At 45.8% G+C, this 22,902-nt stretch overlaps 1 protein-coding gene across 3 annotated transcripts in view; it reads left to right on the top strand.

The window, feature by feature from the left end:
• LOC104643986 (ARF like GTPase 15) overlaps positions 1-22,902 on the top strand; it is a 300,330-nt gene that overhangs the window by 98,793 nt on the left and 178,635 nt on the right. For all 3 annotated transcript variants that reach the window (XM_075739125.1, XM_075739124.1, XM_075739126.1), the window contains one exon: positions 21,050-21,194. In XM_075739125.1, the coding sequence (XP_075595240.1) occupies positions 21,050-21,194 (145 nt within the window). The remainder of the gene's footprint in view (positions 1-21,049; positions 21,195-22,902) is intronic.

The raw sequence follows: 22,902 nt of genomic DNA on the forward strand, positions 1-22,902 counted from the left end.
TGAGTCCTCCCCCTGAGGATGAAGAAGCGGCAGAAACACCGCATGATGAACTGACCGTAACCCCCACTCCCTGTCCCCCTGCCCTGCTGAGGGGGGGCGGAGGTTGAAGCCGGGAGTGAAGTTGAGCCCGGGAAGATGGGAGGGGTGGGGGGAGGTGTTTTTAAGATTTGGTTTTATTTCTCATTCCTCTACTCTGTTTTGCTTAGTAATAAATAAGATGAATTCCCTCTCTAATTTCGGTCTGTTTTGCTCGTGATGATAATTAGAGAATGATCTCTCCCTGTCCTTATCTCGACCCGTAAGTTTTCTTTTCATTGTACCTTTTCTCCCCTGTCTAATGAAAGAGGGAAGTGATGGAGCGGCTCTGGTGGGCACGTGGCCCTCAGCCGGGGTCAACCCACCATACCATAAAAGGGGGCTAGTTGGGCAGGGGTGGGCTCGGCGTGGCTCCAGGACGGGCTCCAGGACGGGCTGAGCATCCGGTCGTGGTCGGTCGTGGGATCGGTAAAATCGTTCTCTGTTATCACCCATTGTTGCTATCTGTTATCAGCACTGTTGTTGATTGTTTTCCCTCTCCCTTGCTGTCCCAGTAAACTGCCCTTATTCCAACCCTGGAGGCTTTGCCGTTGTTTTTGGGTTCTCCTCCCCATCCCGCCAGGGGAGGGGTGAGCGAGCAGTGCGTGGCACCACGTCACTCTGCCAGCCCAAAGGCACTGGTGGTACGTGCACCTTGCCTGCCCCGACAGCAGAGCCAGGGTGCTCTGCTGCTGCGTGCTGGCTGGGCTACTGCTCCTGAGGCCCTGTGTCCACTACCACCACCACCCCGGCCGCAGTGTAGCCTCAGGCTCCTGCCCCTGCCCTTCGGTGCCTGTGTCCATTCAGACCTCAAGGAAAATAGGGCAAGGGAGAGAGTGGAGCTGCTTGATCTGACCTTGCATTGAAAGAGAAGTCCTTTAGAGCCATGGTCTAATTCCCTTGTCAATGCATGCAGCCCTCGCACCCAAATTCATGAGTGTTTTAAATCCCAGCTAGCTGGCCCAGCTGGGAATATAAACTAGACCTCAGGTCTTGTTTTAACTCAGGCTGGCAACCTGCCCACCTTGCAAATGATACAGAATAGGTTTGGCAATCCTTCAGCTCCCCCAGAAGCACAGGCAGATGGTTGATGATTCCTTTCCAGTTAATATGGGAGAGGCTTCTCTTCAACCCCCCCCTTACTGTAAAAAAAAAAAAAGCAAAAAACCCTCTGTTGTGATATACCTCTGGAAATGCTTTCACTGGTAAAGAAACATTAACTTGGGCAGTGGCTACTCACTTTGTGATTAAGCTAATGTGGGTGCTTGGATTTCAGCACCTGAGCAAAATTGGCAGTGAATAAACATGCCTACATTGGAGCAAGCAGACTGTGGAAGTCTATCCAAATCAATAAGCTGCTCAAGCTTTTTTGAGCCACTCTCCCCTTCCTCCCCCCGCGATGGTAGCTTTGTAAGGACTCCATCAATTTACAAGCTGTATTTGTTGGAAAATGTCACCTGAGACTTGTGTAGATGAAAGATCAGAGAAGAGCTCTGTAGACTTTGTATTGCATTCACAGGACAGTTGAGGTTGGAAGGGATCTTGGAAGGTCTATAGTCGAACCTTGTGGTCAAAGCAGGGTCAGCTTGAGGTCTGACTAGGTTGCTCAAGGCTTTATCCAGCTTAGTTCTGACCTTGAAAACCTAGGGGAAGAAACCATCGAAGATAAGGACTGCAGAGCCTCTCTGGGCAACATGTTCCACTGCTGGACTGTTGAAAATGGAATTTATTTATTTTTTTTAATATGCTCTTGCATTTAGGGCTCTGAGTTGAGAGACTGACAGATCTTAATTTCACATAGGAAACTTCAGGGCATCAACACAGACACTAAAAAGCCTACACAACCAGAAGACATGTTAATATGCTACTATTTTCACATAGCAGAGCAGTCTGAAATTTGTGTTAAAAATCAGCTGTATGAAAATAGATGTCTTAATTCTTTCTGCTCTCCAGGTAGGTTTTTCTCTAACCACTATCAAGTGGATAAGTGGTGTTTAGAATAGAATGGTTCAGTTGGAAGGGACCTACAACGATCATCTAGTCCAACTGCCTGACCAATTCAGGGATGACCAAAAGTTAAAGCATACTACTAAGGGCACTGTCCAAATGCTTCTTAAACACTGACAGGCTTGGGGCATTGACCACCTCTATAGGAAGCCTGTTCCAGTGTTTGACCACCCTCTTGGTAAAGAAATGCTTCCTAATGTCCAGTCTAAACCTCCTCTGGTTCAACTTTGAACCATTCCTGTGCATCCTATCACTGGATACCAGGGAGAAGAGATCAGCACCTCCCTCTCCAATTCCCCCTCTCAGGAAGCTGTAGAGAGCAATGAGGTCACCCCTCAGCCTCCTTTTCTCCAAACTAGACAAACCCAGTGTCCTTAGCTGCTCCTCATAGGACATGCCTTCCAGCCCTTTCACCAGCTTTGCTGCCCTCCTCTGGATGCATTCAAGGGCCTTAATATCCTTCTTAAACTGTGGGGCCCAGAACTGCACACAGTACTCAGAGTGAGGCCGTACCAGTGCTGAATACAGTGGGATAATCACCTCTCTTGATCAGCTGGTCATACTGTGTTTGATGCACCCCAGGACGTGGTTTGCCCTCTTGGCTGCCGGGGCACACTGCTGACTCATATTGAGCCTACTGTCAACCAGCACCTCCAGATCCCTTTCTGCAGGGCTACTCTCCAGCCACTCTTCTCTCCTAATTTATACTTGTGCCTGGCATTACTGCATCCCAGGTGCAGAATCTGACATTTGATCTTCTTAAATTTCATGCCATTGATGACTGCCCAATGCTCCAATCTATCTAGATCCCTCTGCAAAGCCTCTTTTCCCATGAGAGAGTCAACAGCACCTCCTAGTTTGGTATCATCAGCAAATTTGCTAAAGGTGCATTCAACTCCTGCATCCAGATCATTGATAAATATATTGAACAGGACTAGCCCTAGAATTGAGCCCTGAGGAACATGGCTGGTGACCAGTCGCCAGCCAGATGTAGCCCCATTCACTACAATCCTTTGAGCCCTGCCCTTCAGCCAGTTCTTCACCCAGTGCACTGTTTTCAAGCTCTGTTCATAGATTTCTGTTTTGTTTCCTTATGTTTTTTTGATACATGTACATGCTGAGCTACAGTCTAGTCTATACACAAGTTGCAGCTTAATTAACATTGATTTAAAACCCATTTAGGTAATTAAGCACTAACCTCCATGTGAAGATTCACTGAGTTAATTTAGACTAACTTGAATCATGCATATATGTCATGTATGGGAGTAATAAGAATCCACTTCTTAATTCATGTTTGCTTTCTTTTTGTGTGTTATCTGAAAGGGCTTAAGTATTGCTTGTTTGTGTGTAGCTCCACATATTGTCAGTTGAGCTGTCTAGGGCCTACTATGGCCATGTAAGGTACATTACTTGTTTTATTTTTAAATCAATAATCCCCCACTTTTGAAAAGTAACAATATTATGTTCTCTTCCTCTGCCTGGTCCAGATGCAATGTAAATGAAATGTCATGTTTTTATTTTGGCCCCTCCCTGCTCTTACTTCTGTGTGAGGAAGCATTTGTTGGGTATTTCATAAGCTTTCCATGCAACTTCGTAAATACACTTTTTGTTCAGACAAAAATGTAGCAGGCATACATGCTCAAAATATGCAGTAATGCGATATGAGTGCCTAGTGACACTCAATATAGTGCTCTGAGATGGTACCTTCCATTATTTTCTTTGTAGGCATTGAAACCGTTCCTATAATCACAATGCTATCGCAACGGAAATTTTGCTGAACTAATAATTGTTTTGCGGTTGAGACACCACCACAAGTATTTAGTTGCTGAAGTCAACTGCTGTGGAAATGAGCCTCCCTCCTCTGATTTGGCCCATACCAATGATCTCTCAACTGCCATCATCACAGAAATTCATGGGGAAAGGATCCACTGCCACTCATTAGCATGAAATCAAGCACCAGATCTTGGAAAGAATCTAGTAACAGACCAGCAGGCAGCCCAGCGTGGGTGAGCAATCTCCACATGCTGCTTCGCAGATCAAGCTGTGTGTTGATTCAGTTGAAACGTCTCATCCCTGAGGTGTAGCCCTTGGCGATACTCAGCCTAGAGGTGATGAATACATGGATAGCTATGCTTGAATCCACATTCCTGGAGAAGGGGTGCAGTCTCCTGGACAGCCAAAGACAGCAAGAGTTTTTAGCTACTGTTACTATGTAAGCATCCAGGAGTACTAAAACAGTTCCCAAATAAAAAAAATCCCACAAATCCTTCCTCTGCTTTTCAGGGTGTGGTAGTCCTTCCAGTAGTCTGATTTGGAAGCTGCAGCCTATCAGTGTCTAAAATTGGCAATTTAAAAAAAAAAGACACCCCACCTCCCCCAAAAACAACAAACAAGCAAACACCCCTGAAGGAATGAGGCTACACCATAGGTAAGGTTCTCTTCCTCATATATTGGTTTTGATGCTCTCCATTTATGTGTAGCATGTGTTGATAATGAAAATGAAAACTTGGCCTTTACCATGTGGTACAGCTTAACATGGCATAATGTGACAGTAGGATAAGCACAATGGAGGAATAGTGGCTTTTCAATTTTGGAACACTTTTCTTTGGGTGTTCAGATGGAAGCATTAACTGAGGTGAATTAAGTGGAATTTCTTGTGTTATTACGCTATATATAAGTACAGAAAAACAATTGGAACTTGCTGGCATGTTCTAAAATATCTTCCTACAGACTTATGAATTAATTCTCTAATAAGAAATTATTTTAATATTGACTCAGCTGGTAGAAAGAAAAGTATCATCTCTAGATGATGTGTGGAAAGCCTCTGAAATGCTGCAGGAGACTTCACCCTCGTGATATTGAACATATCTCATACTTTTAGATATTCAGGATTCTGAGCATAACTTTCTACTCTACTGCAGGTCCCAAGTTCCATGTGTTGAGAATGGGCAAAGTTACGTGCTGAAGAATAAGATTCATGACATAGAAAATACCTAAGCCAATGAGTACAAACTGCTAAAGGAAGGGTATGACTGAAATTTCTGCCACATGATAAAAACTATAAAGTGGCTGAAAATGGCAGGTTCATTACATCAGTATCTTTTTGAGGGGAAAAAAAGGTTTGAAAAGTGTAGACTGAGATTGCTCCCTGTGACAGAACAAAAATTATAAGATTGTGCTCATTAACTTTTGAAATATTATCATTTCTTGTCCGTATTGGAAGGGGAGGATTCTGCAATGTTAGAGCAGTATTTTTTCCTATGCATGGGCAATGGAAGAATCAAGAAAGTATAAAATCACAGAATCATAGAATGGTTTGGGTTGGAAGGGACCTCAAACATCATCTAGTTCCAACCCTCCCTACAATGGACAGGGACACCCTCCACTAGACCAGGTTGCCCAAAGCCCCATCCAGCCTGGCCTTAAACACTTCTAGGGATGGGGCCTCCACAGCCTCTCTGGGCAACCTGTTCCAGTGCCTCACCACCCTCACAGTAAAGAATTTCTTCCTAACATCTAATCTATAATCTACCCTCCTTCAGCTTAAAACCATTACCCCTTGTCCTGTCACTACACTCCCTGATAAACAGTCCCTCTCCAGCTTTCCTGGAGGCCCCCTTCAGGTACTTTGAGGCTGCAAGGTCTCCCTGGAGCCTTCTTTTTTGCAGGCTGAACAATCCCAACTCTCTCAGCCTGTCCTCATAGGAGAGGTGCTCCAGCCCTCTGATCAGCTTCGTGGCCCTCCTCTGGACTTGCTCCAACAGCTCGATGTCTCTCCTGTACTGGGGCCCCCAGAGCTGGATGCAGTACTCCAGGTGGGGTCTCACAAAAGCGGAGTAGAGGGGCAGGATCACCTCCCTCGACCAGCTGGTCACACTTCTTTTGATGCAGCCCAGGACATGGTTGGCTTTCTGGGCTGCTAACGTGCATGGCCGGCTCATGTTGAGCTTCCCATCGATCAACACCCCCAAGTCCTTCTCCTCAGGGCTGCTTTCAATCCATTCCCCGCTCAGCCTATAGTTGTGCTTGGGATTGCGCCGACCCATGTGTGGGACCTTGCACTTGGCCTTGTTGAACTTCATGCAGTTTGCGCGGGCCCACCTCTCCAGCCTGTCAAGGTCCCTCTGGATGGCATCCCTTCCCTCCAGCATGTCGACCACACCACACTGCTTGGTGTCATTGACAAACTTGCTGAGGGTGCACTCGATCCCACTGTCCATGTCGCTGACAAAGATGTTGAACAGTGCCGGTCCCAGTACTGACCCCTGAGGAATGCCACTCATTACTGATCTCCACTTGGACATGGAGCCGTTGACCACAACTCTTTGAGTGCGACCATCCAGCCAATTCCTTATCCACCGAGTGGTCCATCCATTGAATCCATGTCTCTCCAATTTAGAGACAAGGATGTTGTGTGGGATAGTGTCAAATGCCTTGCACAAGTCCAGGTAGATGATGTCACTTGCCCTTCCCTTGCCCACCAACGCTGTAACCCCATCATAGAAAGCCACCAAGTTTGTCAGGCATGATTTGCCCTTTAGTGAAGCCATGATGGCTGTCACCAATCACCTCCTTATTTTCCATGTGCTTGAGCATAGATTCCAGGAGGATCTGCTCCATGATCTTGCCAGGCACAGAGGTGAGACTGACCGGCCTGTAGTTCCCTGGGTCTTCCTTTTTTCCCTTCTTAAAAATGGGGGTTATATTTCCCCTTTTCCAGTCAGCGGGAACTTCGCCAGACTGCCAGGACTTCTCAAATATGATGGAGAGTGGCCCGGCCACTTCATCTGCCAGTTCCCTCAGGACTCGCGGATGCATCTCATCAGGTCCCATGGACTTGTGCACCTTCAGGTTCCTTAGATATTTTCGAACCTGATCTTCTCCTGCAGTGGGTGGTTCTGCATTCTCCCAGTCCCTGCCTTCTGTGACCTGGGCAGTGTGGCTCAAGCATTTGCCAGTGAACACTGAGGCAAAGAAGTCATGGAGTACCTCAGCCTTCTCCATATCCTGGGTGACCAGGTCACCCGTTTCATTCTGGAGGGGACCCACATTTTCCCTCGTCCTCCTTTTCTCACTAACATAGCTATAGAAGCTTTTCTTGTTGTCCTTGACATCCCTGGACACATTTAATTCTATCAGGGCTTTGGCTTTCCTAACCTGATCCCTGGCTGCTCGGACAGTTTCTCTGTATTCCTCCCAGGCTACCTGCCCTTGCTTCCGCCCTCTGTAGGCTTCCTTTTTTTGTTTGACTTTGCCCAGGAGCTCCTTGTTCATCCATGTGGTCCTCTTGGTGTTTTTGCCTGACTTCCTCTTTGTTGGGATGCATCGTTCCTGAGCTTGGAGGAGGTGACCCTTGAATATTAGCCAGCTGTCTTGGGCCCCTCTTCCCTCCAGGGCTTTGTCCCATGGTATAGGATGTATGCTTTCTTTGCCAATATTTGTTTTCAGTATGAATTTATAATGGTGTGGTGGATTAACCTTGGCTAGAGGCCAGGTGCTCACCAAGCCGCTCTATCACTCCCCCTCCTCAGCTGGACAGGGGAGAGAAAATATAACAAAAGGTTCGTGTGTCAAGATAAGGACAGGGAAAGATCACTCACCAGTTACTGTCACTGGCAAACCAGACTCAACTTGAGTAAATTAATTTATTACCCATCAAATCAGACTTGAGCTCAACTTCACTCCCGATTTCTCTGTCTCCTCCCCCCCCAGCAGCACATGGGGATGGGGAATGGGGGTTTTGGTCAGTTCATCACACATTGTCTCTGCTGCTCCTTCCTCGTCAGGGGGAGGACTCCTCACATTCTTCCCCTGCTCCAGCCTGGGGTCCCTCCCATGGGAGGCAGTCCTCTACACACTTCTCCGATGTGAGTCCTTCCCACGGGCTACAGTCCTTCACGAACTGCTCCAGCGTGGGTCTCTCCCACGGGGTGCAGTCCTTCAGGAACAGACTGCTCCAGCGTGGGTCCCCCACAGGGTCACAAGCCTTGCTAGCAAACCTGCTCCAGCATGGGCTCCTCTCTCCTCGGGTCCACAGGTCCTGCCAGGAGCCTGCTACAGTGCGGGCTTCCCATGGGGTCACAGTCTCCTTCAGGTGCATTCATCTCCTCTGGCGTGCGGTCCTCCATGGTCTGTGGGTGGATATCTGCTCCACCATTAACCTCCATGGGCTGTAGGGGGATAACCTGCCTCACCATGGTCTTCACCACGGGCTGCAGAGGGATCTCTGCTCTTGCGCCTGGAGCACCTCCTCTTCCTCCTTCTTCATTGTCCTTGGTGTCTGCAGAGGTTTTCCTCTCACATATTCTCACTCCTCTCTCTGCTGCTGTTGTTGCACAGCAGGTTTTTTTACTCCCATCTTACTGGCTTCTGATCGGCTCAGCCTCGGTCTTGGAGCCAGCTGGCATTTGCTCTTTCAGATATGGAGGAAGCTTCTAGCAGTTTCTCACAGAAGTCCCCCTTCTCCCTGTAGCCTCCCTGGCACCAAAATCTTGCTACACAAACCAAATACAAATGACAAAACTGATGACATCAAATTCTCTAAAAACAAATCCATGCTATCTGGTTTTTGTTTTCACTGTCCTAAGATGTCAGTGTTGAAGACTGCTTTTCATAAATAGCTAATGAGCCTCTGAAATAGCTCTAGTTGCTGAGATTCTTTCTGGGAAGTTTGATTAATTTCTTCTATATACTGTAGTAACAAAGTTGATCTTGTCCTGTTTTTGGCTAGCATAGAGTTAATTTTCACAAGGAGCCAGGACAGGTGAGCCAAGCTGGCCAAGGGGGTATTCCAGACCATGTGACGTCATGCTCACCATAAAAGGGGGCTAGTCGGGGATGGTCTGAGTGTGGGTTGAGCATCTGGACGGTAAATTACTTTCTGTTATCACCCACTATGTATATTCCGTTATCAGTACTGTTGTTGTTATTTCCCTTTCTCTTTCCTGTCCTAGTAAACTGTCCTTATCCCAACCCATGGGGTTTGCCTTTGTCTTCCCATTCTCCTCCCCATCCCGCCGGGGGGGCGGAGGGGCTGAGCAAGCGGCCGCGTGGTGCTCAGCTGCTGGCTAGGCCCTATTCAAAATCTTTCTTCTTCCAGGTTATATGATAGAGAGGGCTTACAATCAGACTGTAATTTGGAATGTGCATTCTCCAGAAACCCACAACACCTAAGAAAGCCTGTGTTTCCTTTATGTTGGTTGGTGGAGACATGGCTGCTCTTTTGTTGATAATAGCCATTGGGATCTGATGCCGCCCATCATGTCACCTTATTCCTAAAAACTGGATTTCCTGCACAGGCCCCTTCACCTTACTTTGTTTTATGGCGAAGCCAGCCTGCAGCAGGATTTGGATTATTTTCTTCCCTTTCTCAGAAACTTCCTCTGCTGAGTTGCCCCATACAATGATGTCATCAATGTATTGCAGGTGCTCTGGGGCTTCACCCCTTTCCAGTGCACTCTGGATCAGGCCATGGCAAATGGTGGGGCTGTGTTTCCACCCCTGGGGCAGTCGATTCCAGGTGTACTGGACGCCCCTCCAAGTGAAGGCAAACTGTGGCCTGCACTCTGCTGCCAAAGGGATGGAGAAAAATGCATTAGCTATATCAGGTGTGGCGTACCGTTTGGCTGCCTTTGACTCCAGTTCATATTGAAGTTCCAGCATGTCTGGCACGGCAGCACTCATCGGCGGCGTGACTTCATTCAGGCCACCATAGTCTACTACCTCTCCTATGAGGACAGGCTGAGAGAGTTGGGATTGTTCAGCCTGGAGAAAAGAAGGCTCCGGGGAGATCTAATTGTGGCCTTCCAGTACCTGAAGGGGGCCTACAGGAAAGATGGTGAGGGACTGTTTATCAGGGAGTGTAGTGACAGGACAAGGGGTAATGGGTTTAAGCTGAAGGAGGGTTGATTTAGATTAGATGTTAGAAAGAAATTCTAACAGTAAAGAATACTGATGCACTGGAACAGGTTGCCCGGAGAGGTTGTGGAGGCCCCCTCCCTGGAAGTGTTTAAGGCCAGGTTGGATGAGGCTTTGGGGCAATGTGGTCTAGTGGAGGGTGTCCCTGCCCATGACGGGGGAGTTGGAACTAGATGATCTTTAAGGTCCCTTCCAACCCAAACCATTCTATGGTTCTACCGTCAGCCTCCACTCTCCATTGGACTTCCGCACTGGCCATATGGGACTGTTAAAGGGTGAGCGGGTTCTGCTGATCACTCCCTGACCCTCCAGTTGATGAATTAGCTTGTGGATGGAACCAGGGAGTCTCGGTTGGTGCGGTATTGCCACCGGTGCACAGCTATGGTAGCAGTTGGCACCTGTTGCTCTTCAACCCTCAGCAACCCTACAACAGAAGGGTCCTCCAAGAGACCGGGCAAACTAGACAACGGTTCAATTTCCTCCACTTCCAAGGCAGCTATTCCAAAAGCCCACCAGTAGCCTTCAATGCCCCCTTCCCTAGACAAGGATCCCAGCTGCTTGGCCTCCCTGCCCTCCGTCTCCAGGCTACTGGCCCCGTTATCCCAGCAGCGGAGCAGCCAGGTAATAATGTGCTCCCCTGGAAGGCGGCTGAAATCTTTCCGCATATCTCGCAGATCCCTCAGGGACAGGGATCAGCTGATCACTTCTGGTTCTGGCTCTTCTTCTTGTTCTCGTGATGGTCCCAGTTCATCATCATCCTTCTCTAAGCGAACCCATTTCCTTGTGTATTTCTTCTTGTGTATAGGGGCGAGTGATACCGGTACAGGTTGGTTTTTTTGGTTTTTTTTGTTCACCTTCAGTCCCTGTCACAGGGGTTTGAGTAGCCACAGTGTCTGTTGCAGGGGCTGGGGTAGCTGTAGAGGTTGCAGTAGCCACCATGCCTGTTGTAGTGGCTGGGGTACTCATAGGGGTTGGGGTAGCTGCCATGCCTGTTGTGGGGGCTGGGATAGCCACCATGCCTGTTGTCCAGGCTGGGGCAGCCGTGGGGTTGGGGTCGCTGCTGTGCCTCTTGTGGGGGCTGGGGTAGCCATGGGGGTTGAGGTATCTGCTGTGCCTGTTGTGGGGGCTGGGGTAGCTGCAGTGTCTGTTGCGGGGGTTTGGGTATCCGCAGTGCCTGTGGGTCTGTTTTCCCTCTCTTCCCCCTGAGGGTGTGCCTACTGTCGAGCAGTGTTTGGTAGATAGTGGCCAGGGCCCAGCACAGTGGGATAAATTGTGTCTCCTTGGAATAGCCACAGCATTTCCCCTTCAAATATTCCATCACTTTCTCAGGGTTCTGTAGTTGTTTGAGGGTAAAGTTCCAGACCATTAGGGGTGAGAAGTTCTCTAGATACCTGCCCTCACTGTCGCACATGCCATGCCAGCCCTGATGATTCAGCCTTGGGATAGGTCTCTGGGTGGTATTCTTAAAACATCTTTTTGTAACCTTGAACAAAACTTGAAACACATTCAGGAGACATAATAATATGAACACGCTGGTTTGAACATCCCAAGGGTATTCAAAATTTTCAAAAGCTGCTGCAACTAGCCTGAAGGGAAAAAAAATGGTGAAAGAGCAGGAGGAAATATCCCCCTCTGTCTTCCCTGTAGACTGAGTGCGATTATTCATCGATTCAAAGAGATGTCCAAGGTACGGGCATGACAGCAAAACCCAATACAAGTACCAAATTAAGCTCATGACCATTGATGTTATCATATCATAAGTTGATATTGCACAGTACAGCAACATGAGAACCCAGACCCCTCTCCCAGAGGTGATAATCAGCAGCATTGCAAGGAATGCATACAGCAAGTAGGGGTTTAGATACCACAGCCACGTGACCAAATAAAACACCATTGTGACCACCAGCTGTTTAAAATAATACAATAAATACTTATAACATCTTTGTTTTAACACACTCAGGGCAGATCTGTTGTTATCTCAACCCTTCGTACCCCACGATGGGTGCCAAAAAGGACTGTCGTGGTTTAGCCCCAGCCTGCAGCTGAGCACCATGAAGCCGCTTGCTCACTCCCCTCCCCCCCACCCCCAGGTGGTATGGGGAGGAGAATGGGAAGGAAAAGGCAAAACCTCGTGGGTTGGGATAAGGACAGTTTAGTGGGATAGCAAAGGGAGAGGGAAATCACAGCAACAGTACTTAACAGAATATACACAACGGGTGATACACAATGCAGTTTCTCACCCGAGGACCGTACAACTCAGACCGCATGCTCAGACCTGTCCCGAAGCTGGACCGTCCCCGAGCCACACATCCTGGAGCTGCGCCACCCCTCCCCGACTAGCCCCTTTTATGCTGAGCGTGATGTCACATGGTATGGAATACCCCCTTTGGCTAGTTTGGGTCACCTGTCCTGTCTGTGTCCCCTCCCAACTCCTTGTGCACCCCCAGCCATCCCACTGGCAAGGCGGTGTGAGAAACAGAAAAGGCCTTGGCTCTGTGTAAGCACCGTTCAACAACAACAGGTCCATATAACAACAACATCTCTATATTATCAACGCTGTTTCCAGCACAAATCCAAAACATAGCCCCATACTAGCTACTATGAAGAAAATGAACCCTCTCAGCTGAAACCAGGACACTGTTGCTTTTTTAACTTAAGAAAATTTTTATGGAAGTACTGTGTAATAATTATCTGAAAAACAGACACCCAGCACACTGTCAGTGAAAGCAGTAGCATTGGGAAAGGGATGGCACTGGAAGATTTCAGGCTGAGGGCTTTTATGCCCTTTAAAAGTGTGTGTTTGTTAGAGCTGCCTGGATGCTGCACCTAACCCAAAGGTGAAAAATTTCAATCACCTCAAAAGCTTTTCAGCAGCTCTGAGACTAAAAGTGGATCTTTTCCACAAAAAAAAAATTCTGGCATAGTGATACCTTCCTGTGGTTTGAAGTATTTCATGCCCCTTAACTGATAAGAAATAATTGTAGTTATACCAGCAGAAACTTGTTGGTTTGGGCTGTCTACGCCGCAGAGAGGGTATACTGACATACCCGTGAGTAGGCATAGCTGTATGGCAGGCTATGTGGTGAACAAGGCCACAATAATCTGTGTTTTCATGAAAAATAAAGCTGGTTCTCCCATTTCCCTCCCAAAACATTAAAATTCAGCTGTGTTTTTTCAAAGGCAGCTTAACCTTTAAGTGTGTCCAGAATTTATCTACAAAATATTCTTTACCTTTTATCTTTTTTTCTCACCTAAGTAGATTAATTGGTATTGGTCAATATTTATTAAACAAATTCTTGTTTGAACAGAGTAGTGTGATTGTTGTGGGGGTTTTTTTGGTTTTGTTGGCTTTTTTTTAACAGTAGCAAGCATATGAATACAGTTTATATCTATAGTTGTCCTGTTGCTCCATATGGTCCATTCCCTTTCCTGTCAGCTGAGAATTCCCATCTCAAATTGAATTATATTCCCTGTATAGTCCTTGAACCATGCATGCTCAGCAGTGACAAATTTGACAGTTCTGATTTTACAGTGCTAGAAGAACAAAATAGCCAATAGTCTTCATCAGCAAACAGATTGGTGACAGCTGAGAAACTCGATGGTAGGTGTAGATATTTAGCCAGAAAAAAAGCTAAACTTGCAGCTGGAGAGAGGAGAAATGCAAAATGTCCGTGTTGGAGCATGAGATGTTTTCAATGGCTGAAGTTTCTCAAACCTAATGCATTAAGAGTTTGGTGAAGGCAAATATTGTTTTCAAAGAGGCTTTCATTGATCAAAACCTGAGTAATTTTTAATGGTACTTGAAATTTGTATGCCTTCCTCTAATTGTATATTTTGGATTAATTTTTTTGTGTAGGTTAATCTTCTGTTTCCTCTCACAGTAGTAATGTGCTGTGCTAGCCAAGTAAAACTCTTATGCTATATAAGGGGGGGGAGAGAGATTCCTGTATATGTTTCTACATATTTTCTATTCCCTAGGTCTTTTGGTCAAAATACATATCTTCTTAGAGGTTCTTGATTTTGTAAATATAGCATGCTGGGAAAATAAAATGAAAAGGGCACGCAGGAGCAAAATAATTCATAGAGAGCCTAAAGAATAAGAGATGCCCATGGCCTGTAACTATATACTGCTTCAAATCCAAAGCTGGAGATTGATAACAGCATGAACTGGTAATAGAGCATATCCATTAGATCTCTCATTTGTGTCTCTGCCAATGTTGGTGTAATTCTTACTCCATTTTCTAGTGTTGGAAGGCAGTCTAGTCTTAAATGTTCCAAGCAGCAGAATTCTTTGGCCAGAAGACTTGTGCTGCCTGCAAAATTCAGCTATCCTTGTTCTTCTGTCCACCTCCTCCTTTTATCTAAATCCTCCCATTACTACTTGTTAGACTGGGTGTACACTAGTAATGCTTTTCACCTTTACATTTAAATATGAACTGCATAGACTGTTTCTATTTTAGTAACTTTTTTGCATCGGTTTCTACTGGTATCTTCTTTCCCTTGCCTCCTGATAATTTTAGAGCAACCAACCATTCATTGTTTTGTTAACCTCTTGGTTGGGTAATAACTAAATTTGTTATGGTGTGCTTCTTGTACTGTATGAGCAGAGAGAATTATTAGCTGGGACCCCACAGCAGATAGGTTTAAAAGTGACAGTTAAAACCATTCTTTCCTTTCTAATGTACTGTCACACTATCATAACTTTGTTTAATTTTGCTCTATGGCATTTTGCAAAACAATTCTGAAACTATCTTAGGTTTCTCATTTGTCAATGGCATATTTGGGTCCTTCTCCCCTATTTTGTTGGGGTTTTTTTTAATACAGATTTTCTTACTTTGACTGGTATACACATTCTCTTTGTACTTGCTATTCTACCTCAGCCGTGGACACATTCAGTAAGATTAGACATAGCAAATAGTGTGGTCTGTTGTCCTTTGATATTTCTCCTCTTTCCTCTCGGATTTGATGGTAAATGTTAGTTTTGAAATCATTCATAAGAAAGAACAAGATATATCCTGGGGCTTAATCTCAGAGGAAACATTGCCTCAAGTAAACATTAGATATTTCTTCTTTTTCCCTCAAAACACACTTGGAGTTTCTCTAGGTTTTTTGTGGGATTTTGGGGATTTTTTTTTTGTGGAGGGTTTTTTTTTTGGTACTGAGACATATGCGCACAGCCCAGGAGATGTTTTCTTTAGTTAAGATTATAATGCCCAACAATTCTTAAAGCATAGGCTGAAGCTGCGTGGAAAAAATTCTCTGGAGTTTGTCTATTCCTGAAATGTTACTGAAATAGTAGGTGGAAGAAGTTTGATCTTGCTACTTTTCTTGGGAATGTATTAACTGGTATCATCTGTGTGCTGGTTTTGGCTGGGATAGAGTTAATTTTCTTCATAGTAGCTAGTATGGGGCTATGTTTTGGATTTGTGCTGAAAACAGTGTTGATAATATGGAGATGTTTTTGTTATTGCTGAGCAGTGCTTACACAGAGTCAAGGCCTTTTCTGCTTCTCACCAGTGAACAGGCTGGGGGTGCACAAGAAGTTGGGAGAGGACACAACTGGGACAGCTGACCCAAACTGACCAAAGGGATATTCCATATCATATGACATCATGCTCAGCATGTAAGGGGCTGGGGAAAGCAGAAGGAAGGGGGAGAAGTTCCAAGATAAAGACAGTTTAATAGGATAACAAAGAAGAGGAGAACAACAACAACAATACAAGTGATGCACAAATGCAATGGCTCACCACATGGAAAAGGAAAATAAAACTATTCAACGCCCAGTCTGTTTCTGAGCAGCGAATCTGCCTTCCAGCTAGCCTCCCCAGTTATATATAGAGCATGATGTTATATGGTAGGGAATATCCCTTTGGACAGTCTGGGTCAGCTGTCCTGGCTATGCTCCCCCTGCTTCTTGTGCACCTGGTAGGACATGAGAAGCTGAAAAGTCCTTGACTTAGTGTAGACACAACAACTACCTAGCAACAACTAAGAACATCAGTCTGTTATCAACATTATTGTGCTAAATCCAAAACACAGCACTATACCAGGTACTAGAAAGAAAATTAACTCTATCTCAGTTGAAACCAGGACACTGTTCTGCTGACTCAGCATTGGTTTATCACAGCCATGTGCTATTTTATTTTATCACAGATTCACAGATTGGTAGGGGTTGGAAGGGACCTCTGGAGATCATCTAGTCCAACCCCCATGCTAAAGCAGGTTCACCTAGAGCATGTTGCACAGGATTGCGTCCAGGCAGGTTTTGAATATCTCCAGAGAAGGAGACTCTACAACCTCTCTGGGCAACCTATTCCAGTGCTCGGTCACCCTCAAAGTGAAGAAGTTTTTTCTCATGTTCAGGTGGAACTTCCTGTGTTCCAGTTTGTGCCCATTGCCCCTTGTTCTGTCACTGGGCACCACTGAAAAGAGTCTGGCCCCATCCTCTAGACTTCCCCCTTTAGATATTTATAAGCATTGAGAAGATCCAGCCTAAACAGACCCAGCTCTCTCAGCCTTTCCTCATAAGAGAGATGCTCCAGTCCCTTAATCATGTTCGTCCTTCTCCGCAGTGCTGCTTCCCAGCAGGTCAACCCATAACCTGTACTGGTGCTTGGGGTTATTCATCCCTAGGTGCTGGACCCTACACTTGCCCTTGTTGGATTTCATTTGGTTCGTCTCTGCACAGCTCTCTAGTCTGTCAAGATATCCCTGAATGGCAGCACAGTCTTCTGAAGTGTCAGCCACTCCGCCCAGCTTAGTATCATCAGTGAATTTGCTGAGGGTACACTCTGTCCCCTCATCCAGGTCATTGATGAATATGTTGAACAAGACCGGACCAAGCACTGACCCCTGGGGAACACCACTAGATACAGGCCTCCAACTAGACTCTGCGCTGCTTATCACAACCCTCTGGGCTCTGCCATTCAGCCAGTTCTCAATCCACCTCACTGTCCACTCATCCAACCCCCACTTCCTAAGCTTGCTAATGAGGATGTTATGGGAGACAGTGTCAAAAGCCTTGCTGAAGTCAAGGTAGACAACTTCCACTGCTCTCCCCTCCTCCACCAAGCCAGTCATGTCATCATAGAAGGCTATCAGATTGGTCGAGCATGATTTCCCCTTGGTGAATCCATGTTGACCACTCCCAGTAACCTCCTTCTCCTCCACGTGCTTCTTGATGACCCCCAGAATGAGCTGTTCCATCACCTTTCCAGGGATGGAGGTGAGGCTGACTGGCCTGTAGTTTCCTGGGTCCTCCTTCTTGGCCTTTTTGAAGACCAGAGTGACATTGGCTTTCCTCCAGTCCTCAGGCACCTCTCCTGTTCTCCATGACCTTTCAAAGATGATGGAGCATGGCCTAGCAATAACATCTGCCAGCTCCCTGAGTACATGTGGGTGCATCCCATCAGGGCCCATGGATTTGTGGATGTTGAGATTGCCTAAGTGATCTCTAACCCTATCCTCCTCGACCAAGGGAAGGTCTTCCTTTCTCCAGACTTTCTCTCCTACCTCCAGGGTATGGGTTTCCTGAGGGCTGACCTTAGCAGTAAAGACTGAAACAAAGGCAGCATTCAGTAACTCCGCCTTCTCTGTATGCTCCATCACCATGGCACCCACCCTATTCAGCTGCGGGCCCACATTTTCCCTAGTCTTCCTTTTACTGCTGATATATTTGAAAAAGCCCTTCTTGTTGTCCTTGACATCCCTTGCCAGATTTAATTCCAAGCGGGCCTTAGCCTTCCTTGTTGCACCCCTACATACTCTGACTGCATCCCTGTATTCCTCCCAAGGGGCCAGTCCCTTTTTCCACATTCTGTAAACATCCTACTTCCCTTTGAGTTTTTCAAGGAGCTCCTTGCTCATCCATGCAGGTCTCCTGCCTCCTTTGCTTGATTTCCTATTCTTCGGGATACTCTGATCTTGAGCTCGGAGGAAGTGGTGCTTGAATATTGACCAGCTCTCTTGGGCCCCCTTACCTTCTAGAACCCTAACCCATGGGATCCTCCCAAGCAGGTCCTTGAAAAGGCCAAAGTTACCTCTCCTGAAGTCCAGGGTTGTAATCCTACTTATTGTCCTGGTCCTTCCATGTAGGATCCTGAACTCCTCCATCTCATGGTCACTGCAGCCAAGGCTGCCCCCAACCTTCACATCCTCAACCAGTCCTTCTTTGTTTGTTAGTACAAGGTCCAGCAGCACCCCTCTCCTTGTGGGGTCCTCCACCACCTGTGTCAAAAAGTTGTCATCAATGCTCTGCAGGAACCTCCTGGACTGTGCATGCCTGGCCGTGTTGCCTTTCCAGCAAATATCAGGGTGGTTGAAGTCCCCCAATGAAAACCAGGGCCTGTGATCGTGAGGCTACTTCCAGCTGGCTTTTGAAGGCCTCATCAACTTTTTCCTCTTCCTGATCAGGTGGCCTGTAGTAAACACCCACAACAGTGTCACTCCTATTAGCCTGCCCCTTAATCCTTACCCATAAGCTCTCGACTCATTCTTCATCCACCCCCTAGATGGAGCTCAATACATTCCAGTTGCTCTCTCGCATAAAGAGCAACTCCACCACCTCACCTTGCTAGCCTGTCTCTCCTAAAGAGTACATAGCCATCCATGTAGCCAGGAGTTGATATGCATTATATGTCTATTTCTGGCTGTCCCCTTCCCTCAAACTGGTGGAATGGAGGAAAAGGTAACTTGGGCACCAATGTTTTTCACTTGCACTCCCAGGGCTTTATAGTCCTCCTTGATTCTGCCCAGGTTTCTGCTTGCCGTGTCATTCATGCCCACATGAAAGAGTAGCAGTGGCTAGTAGTCTGTGCTCTTGATGAGTTGTAGCACCCTCTCGGCAACATCTTGGATCTTGGCTCCCAGAAGACAGCATACCTCTCGTGACTCCCTGTCAGGTCGGCAGATGGGTGCCTTGTGACCCTTAACAGAGAGTCACCCACTACGAGCACTTGTTTCTTTTTACGATATCCACTGTGTGCTGCTGGTACAGTTTCTCCTTGCACACCTTGCTCGTGGGTGTCTGTAGCTGTTAAAGCTTCATATCTGGTTTTGGTTGTGAAGCTGGAGGGTGGAGACTGAAGCAGAGCCCTGCTTCTGTGGGTCACCAGGGTCCAATGTGCCTCATTCTCAGTGGTGTCCATTACAGGTACTTGGTTATGAAACCACCTACCTATCTCTGTCTCAGCCCCTCTAGCACTGCACAGCATTTTAACTGTTTCCTGCAACTCAGCCACCTGACACAAGAGATCAACCTGTGCACACCTTGTGCAGGTACTTACCTTTTCACCAGGAGAAGGATCTGGGCACTCACTGCAACCTACCACCTGTACATAAGTCTCCTTCCTTACCAGTTCCATTTGGGTGGATGCGTCAGTCATCTCAGGGGAGATGTTCTCTGTAGGAACACTGGTTTTAGCTCTGAGGCAAGTGCCCACCATTTTGGCAGAGACCTAGAGCACTTCCCTGGGCTGTGGATGTACAAGCAGGTTGCAGGTCCCTCCCTGCGCAAACTGCTTTGCCCTGTTCACAGAGCTCCAGGTTGCTAGTGCTCCCTAGGGCCTTTTAAATCTCCCACAGTTGCTCCTGGCAATGCCCAAGCCACATCAGCCTGCTCGCATGAGCTGCCGGCTCCTGATGGGTCTCTCTGCTCTTCCTCGGGTTTCCCTGGTTCCGGGAACCCCCTGTCTGCCTTAACCTAGTGCTCGACCACAGCACTTACTGTTGCCACCACTGCATTCCTCACTGACTAAGTATAAACTGACATCGGCGAATAGATTACGTGCTACTTGCAGTCGTGCCTTACTGATGTCTGTTCAGTTTTTCTGCTCCTCCAATAGTCCTCAATGAGAGCCTGGGTAGTCATGTAGACCAGCTAGGTTACAGTTGTAAAGATTGTGTTTCTTTACCCAATGTAGTGATTGGCTTGTGGTTAAGATGGAAAAAAAAAATCAATTAAATTAGTAATGAGCTCCAGTTCAGGTGTGGAGTCTCAGGTTTCTATTGCTGAATGATCAAGAGCTGGGACTATGTAAAGACTGAATGTGTGAGAGGAGTGGTTCCACGAACATGTTTTCCTTTCCTTGCTGTAGCAGATGTATTCCTCTGATGTGAAGGTAGCAGATATTGGGGAAAAAGATATTTATATATATTGGGGTGGGGAGGACCTATCTTAGACATTGGTGGGCAATTATATCCCATACCTTAAGCATAAATTTCTTAGCTTTTCCAGAATGGCATATTTTTAGAATTTTTTACATAAAAGTTTTCCATATTACATACAAAGAAGGGTCTGTCAAACCTTACTAAGGGCTTAAGGGACCTTTTTGATTGGCTTGGCCTAATTTGGCAGTACTGTTTAAGAGATGTGAGCAGAACTCTAAAGTAGACTTTGAGTAAGTGATTTTTATTCTTTATATTGTCATTAATTCATACTTCTCCAGAGAAAGTGAGAGATCTGCATTTTTATGACTAGAGCTGGGTCCAGCAAAATTTATTTCTTTACAAGTTGTACTCTTTAACAGCTCATGTTGTAAGGTAGCATGAGTGCTGTCCTCCTTCAGAACATGTGCCAAAGCAAGCCCAGGAAGGACATCAATGGAGGAAAGTTCACTGATTCTTTCCTGGCCAACAGCTGCTCAGGAGCTGCTCTGATGTTCACACCAGATATTGCATGAAATTAGCCCAGGAAGCAAACTCATGCATACCCAACTGCAGAGTTGAGAAGCGCACGTGCCTATCTCAATGTATGATGTGCACTGTTCATGCTGTTCAGGAAATGGAAGTCACTTTCCTCAATCCAACTCCATGAGGTTTAGGTGAAAAGTTAATGGGTATATTTATGTTTTCTTATAAAGATCTTATAGATTTTTAGTTGAGCTGATCTCAGTCTATTAATTGATGATTTTGCCAAAATAGTAAGTTGGAATAATAATAATATGCTTCTCTCTAGCACCTTTAAATTTATAAACTTGAATTTTAGTACCTTGTTGAACAAACATTTGCAAAAGGTAACTTCTTCCTTTTCTCCCCCCCACCCCCCCGGCAGTGTTTTAGAGCACTTTGCTGCAAGGGACCACCACCACCACGGCCTGAATATGACTTGGTTTGCATAGGCCTCACTGGTTCTGGCAAGACAAGTCTTCTGTCGCAGCTTTGCAGTGAAAGACCGGAGAATATAGTGTCTACCACAGGTAGGATGCTGCCTTTCTTCCATGGTGTGCTGTAACATTGCCCAAAGATAACTTCTGAAACACATAGCAAAGGTGGTAGTGAACTTCAGCTTAGTTATCTTGCTTTTGAAAGTACCTAATGGATTGCTTTGAAGCTACCTGTCGTGGTTTAACCCCAGCTGATAACTAAGCACCACGCAGCCATTCATTCACTCCTCCTCCCAGTGGGATGGGGAGGAGAATGGAAAAAAACACAAACCTCGTGGGTCAAGATAAAGACAGTTTAATAGGATAACAAAGGAAGATAGTAATTAATAATAGTAGTAGTAGTACTACTACTAAATATAAATATATATATAAAACAAATTATGCACAAATGCAATTGCTCACCACCTGCGGAGGAAAAAAAACCAAACCCCAATGCCCAGTCTGTTTCTGAGCAGTGATCCCGCCTCCCAGCTAGCCTCCCCAGTTATATACAGAGCATGATGTTATATGATATGGAATATCCCTTTGGTCAGTTTGGGTCAGCTGTCCCAGTTGTGTCCCCTCCTAACTTCTTATGCACCCCCAGCCTGTTCACTGGTGAGAAGCAGAAAAGGCCTTGACTCTGTGTAAGCACTGCTCAGCAATAACAAAAACATCTCTATATTATCAACACTGTTTTCAGCACAAATCCAAAACTTAACCCCATACTAGCTTCTATGAAGAAAATTAACTCTATCCCAGCCAAAACCAGCACACAACCACTACTTACTCTTTCAGTGTTTGGTCATACACTGGAGAATATCCATGAAAACATACAATTTGGAATATGTCGAAAGTCAGAACATACATGGTGGTATAATTAGAATCTTTGGAAATGGACATTCATAGTTTACTGTAGACAGACCTTAAAAGGTTTGTTTCTTCTCTTCTGGTTTTTAAGCAGTCTTGTTATACAGACAGAAAAAAGGAGCATGTGATATAAAATAGAATGGGACAGCGATGCTCTGAAACTTACATTGGGATTTATTTCTTCTCTTACTTGGTCAGTACTGCCTTGTGGTATATGCTAGGAATCAAAAGAATAAATGTAATGGAAATTATTATTTCTGGTGATAATCCTTTCTTTTAGATCAACAGAGTTGTTTATGTAGTGAGGGCAGACTGAGATCAGAGAATCAATTTACAAAAAGCTCCAGTGGCATTGAGAAGATACATAAAACCACACACAACCACCATAGCTAAAAGGTTTCTTAAGTTCAGCAAATTTGAATATGCATGCTGATATAGATGAACCAGAATATCAAAAAGGATATTTTGATTAAAAAACACCAGAAGAAAACAAAAACAAACTTATAGAGTGAGGAAAAAGGAATACCTGTCTGCAAAGTTCAGAAAGAGGACAGATTAGGTCAAAGAAATATGGTTCTGTGGCTGCAACAATTTAGTAAGATTGATTGGCTGAGGGAACGGATAGTGAGTGCTGTGTGAGTAATTTGTGTATATAGTTATATGGCTTTATATTTGTCCTGGTTTCAGCTGAGATAGAGTTAATTTTTCTTTCTAATAGCTGGTATTGTAATGTGTTTTGGATTTAGTATAAGGATAATGTTGATAATACACTGATGTTTTCAGTTTTGCTAGGTAGTTGTTGTGTCTACACTAAGTCAAGGACTTTTCAGCTTCTCATGCCCTGCCAGGTGCACAAGAAGCTGGGAGAGCACAGTCAGGACAGCTGACCCAG

Source organism: Balearica regulorum, chromosome W (genome assembly GCF_011004875.1).
Source record: "Balearica regulorum gibbericeps isolate bBalReg1 chromosome W, bBalReg1.pri, whole genome shotgun sequence".
Classification (NCBI taxonomy): Eukaryota; Metazoa; Chordata; class Aves; order Gruiformes; family Gruidae; genus Balearica; species Balearica regulorum.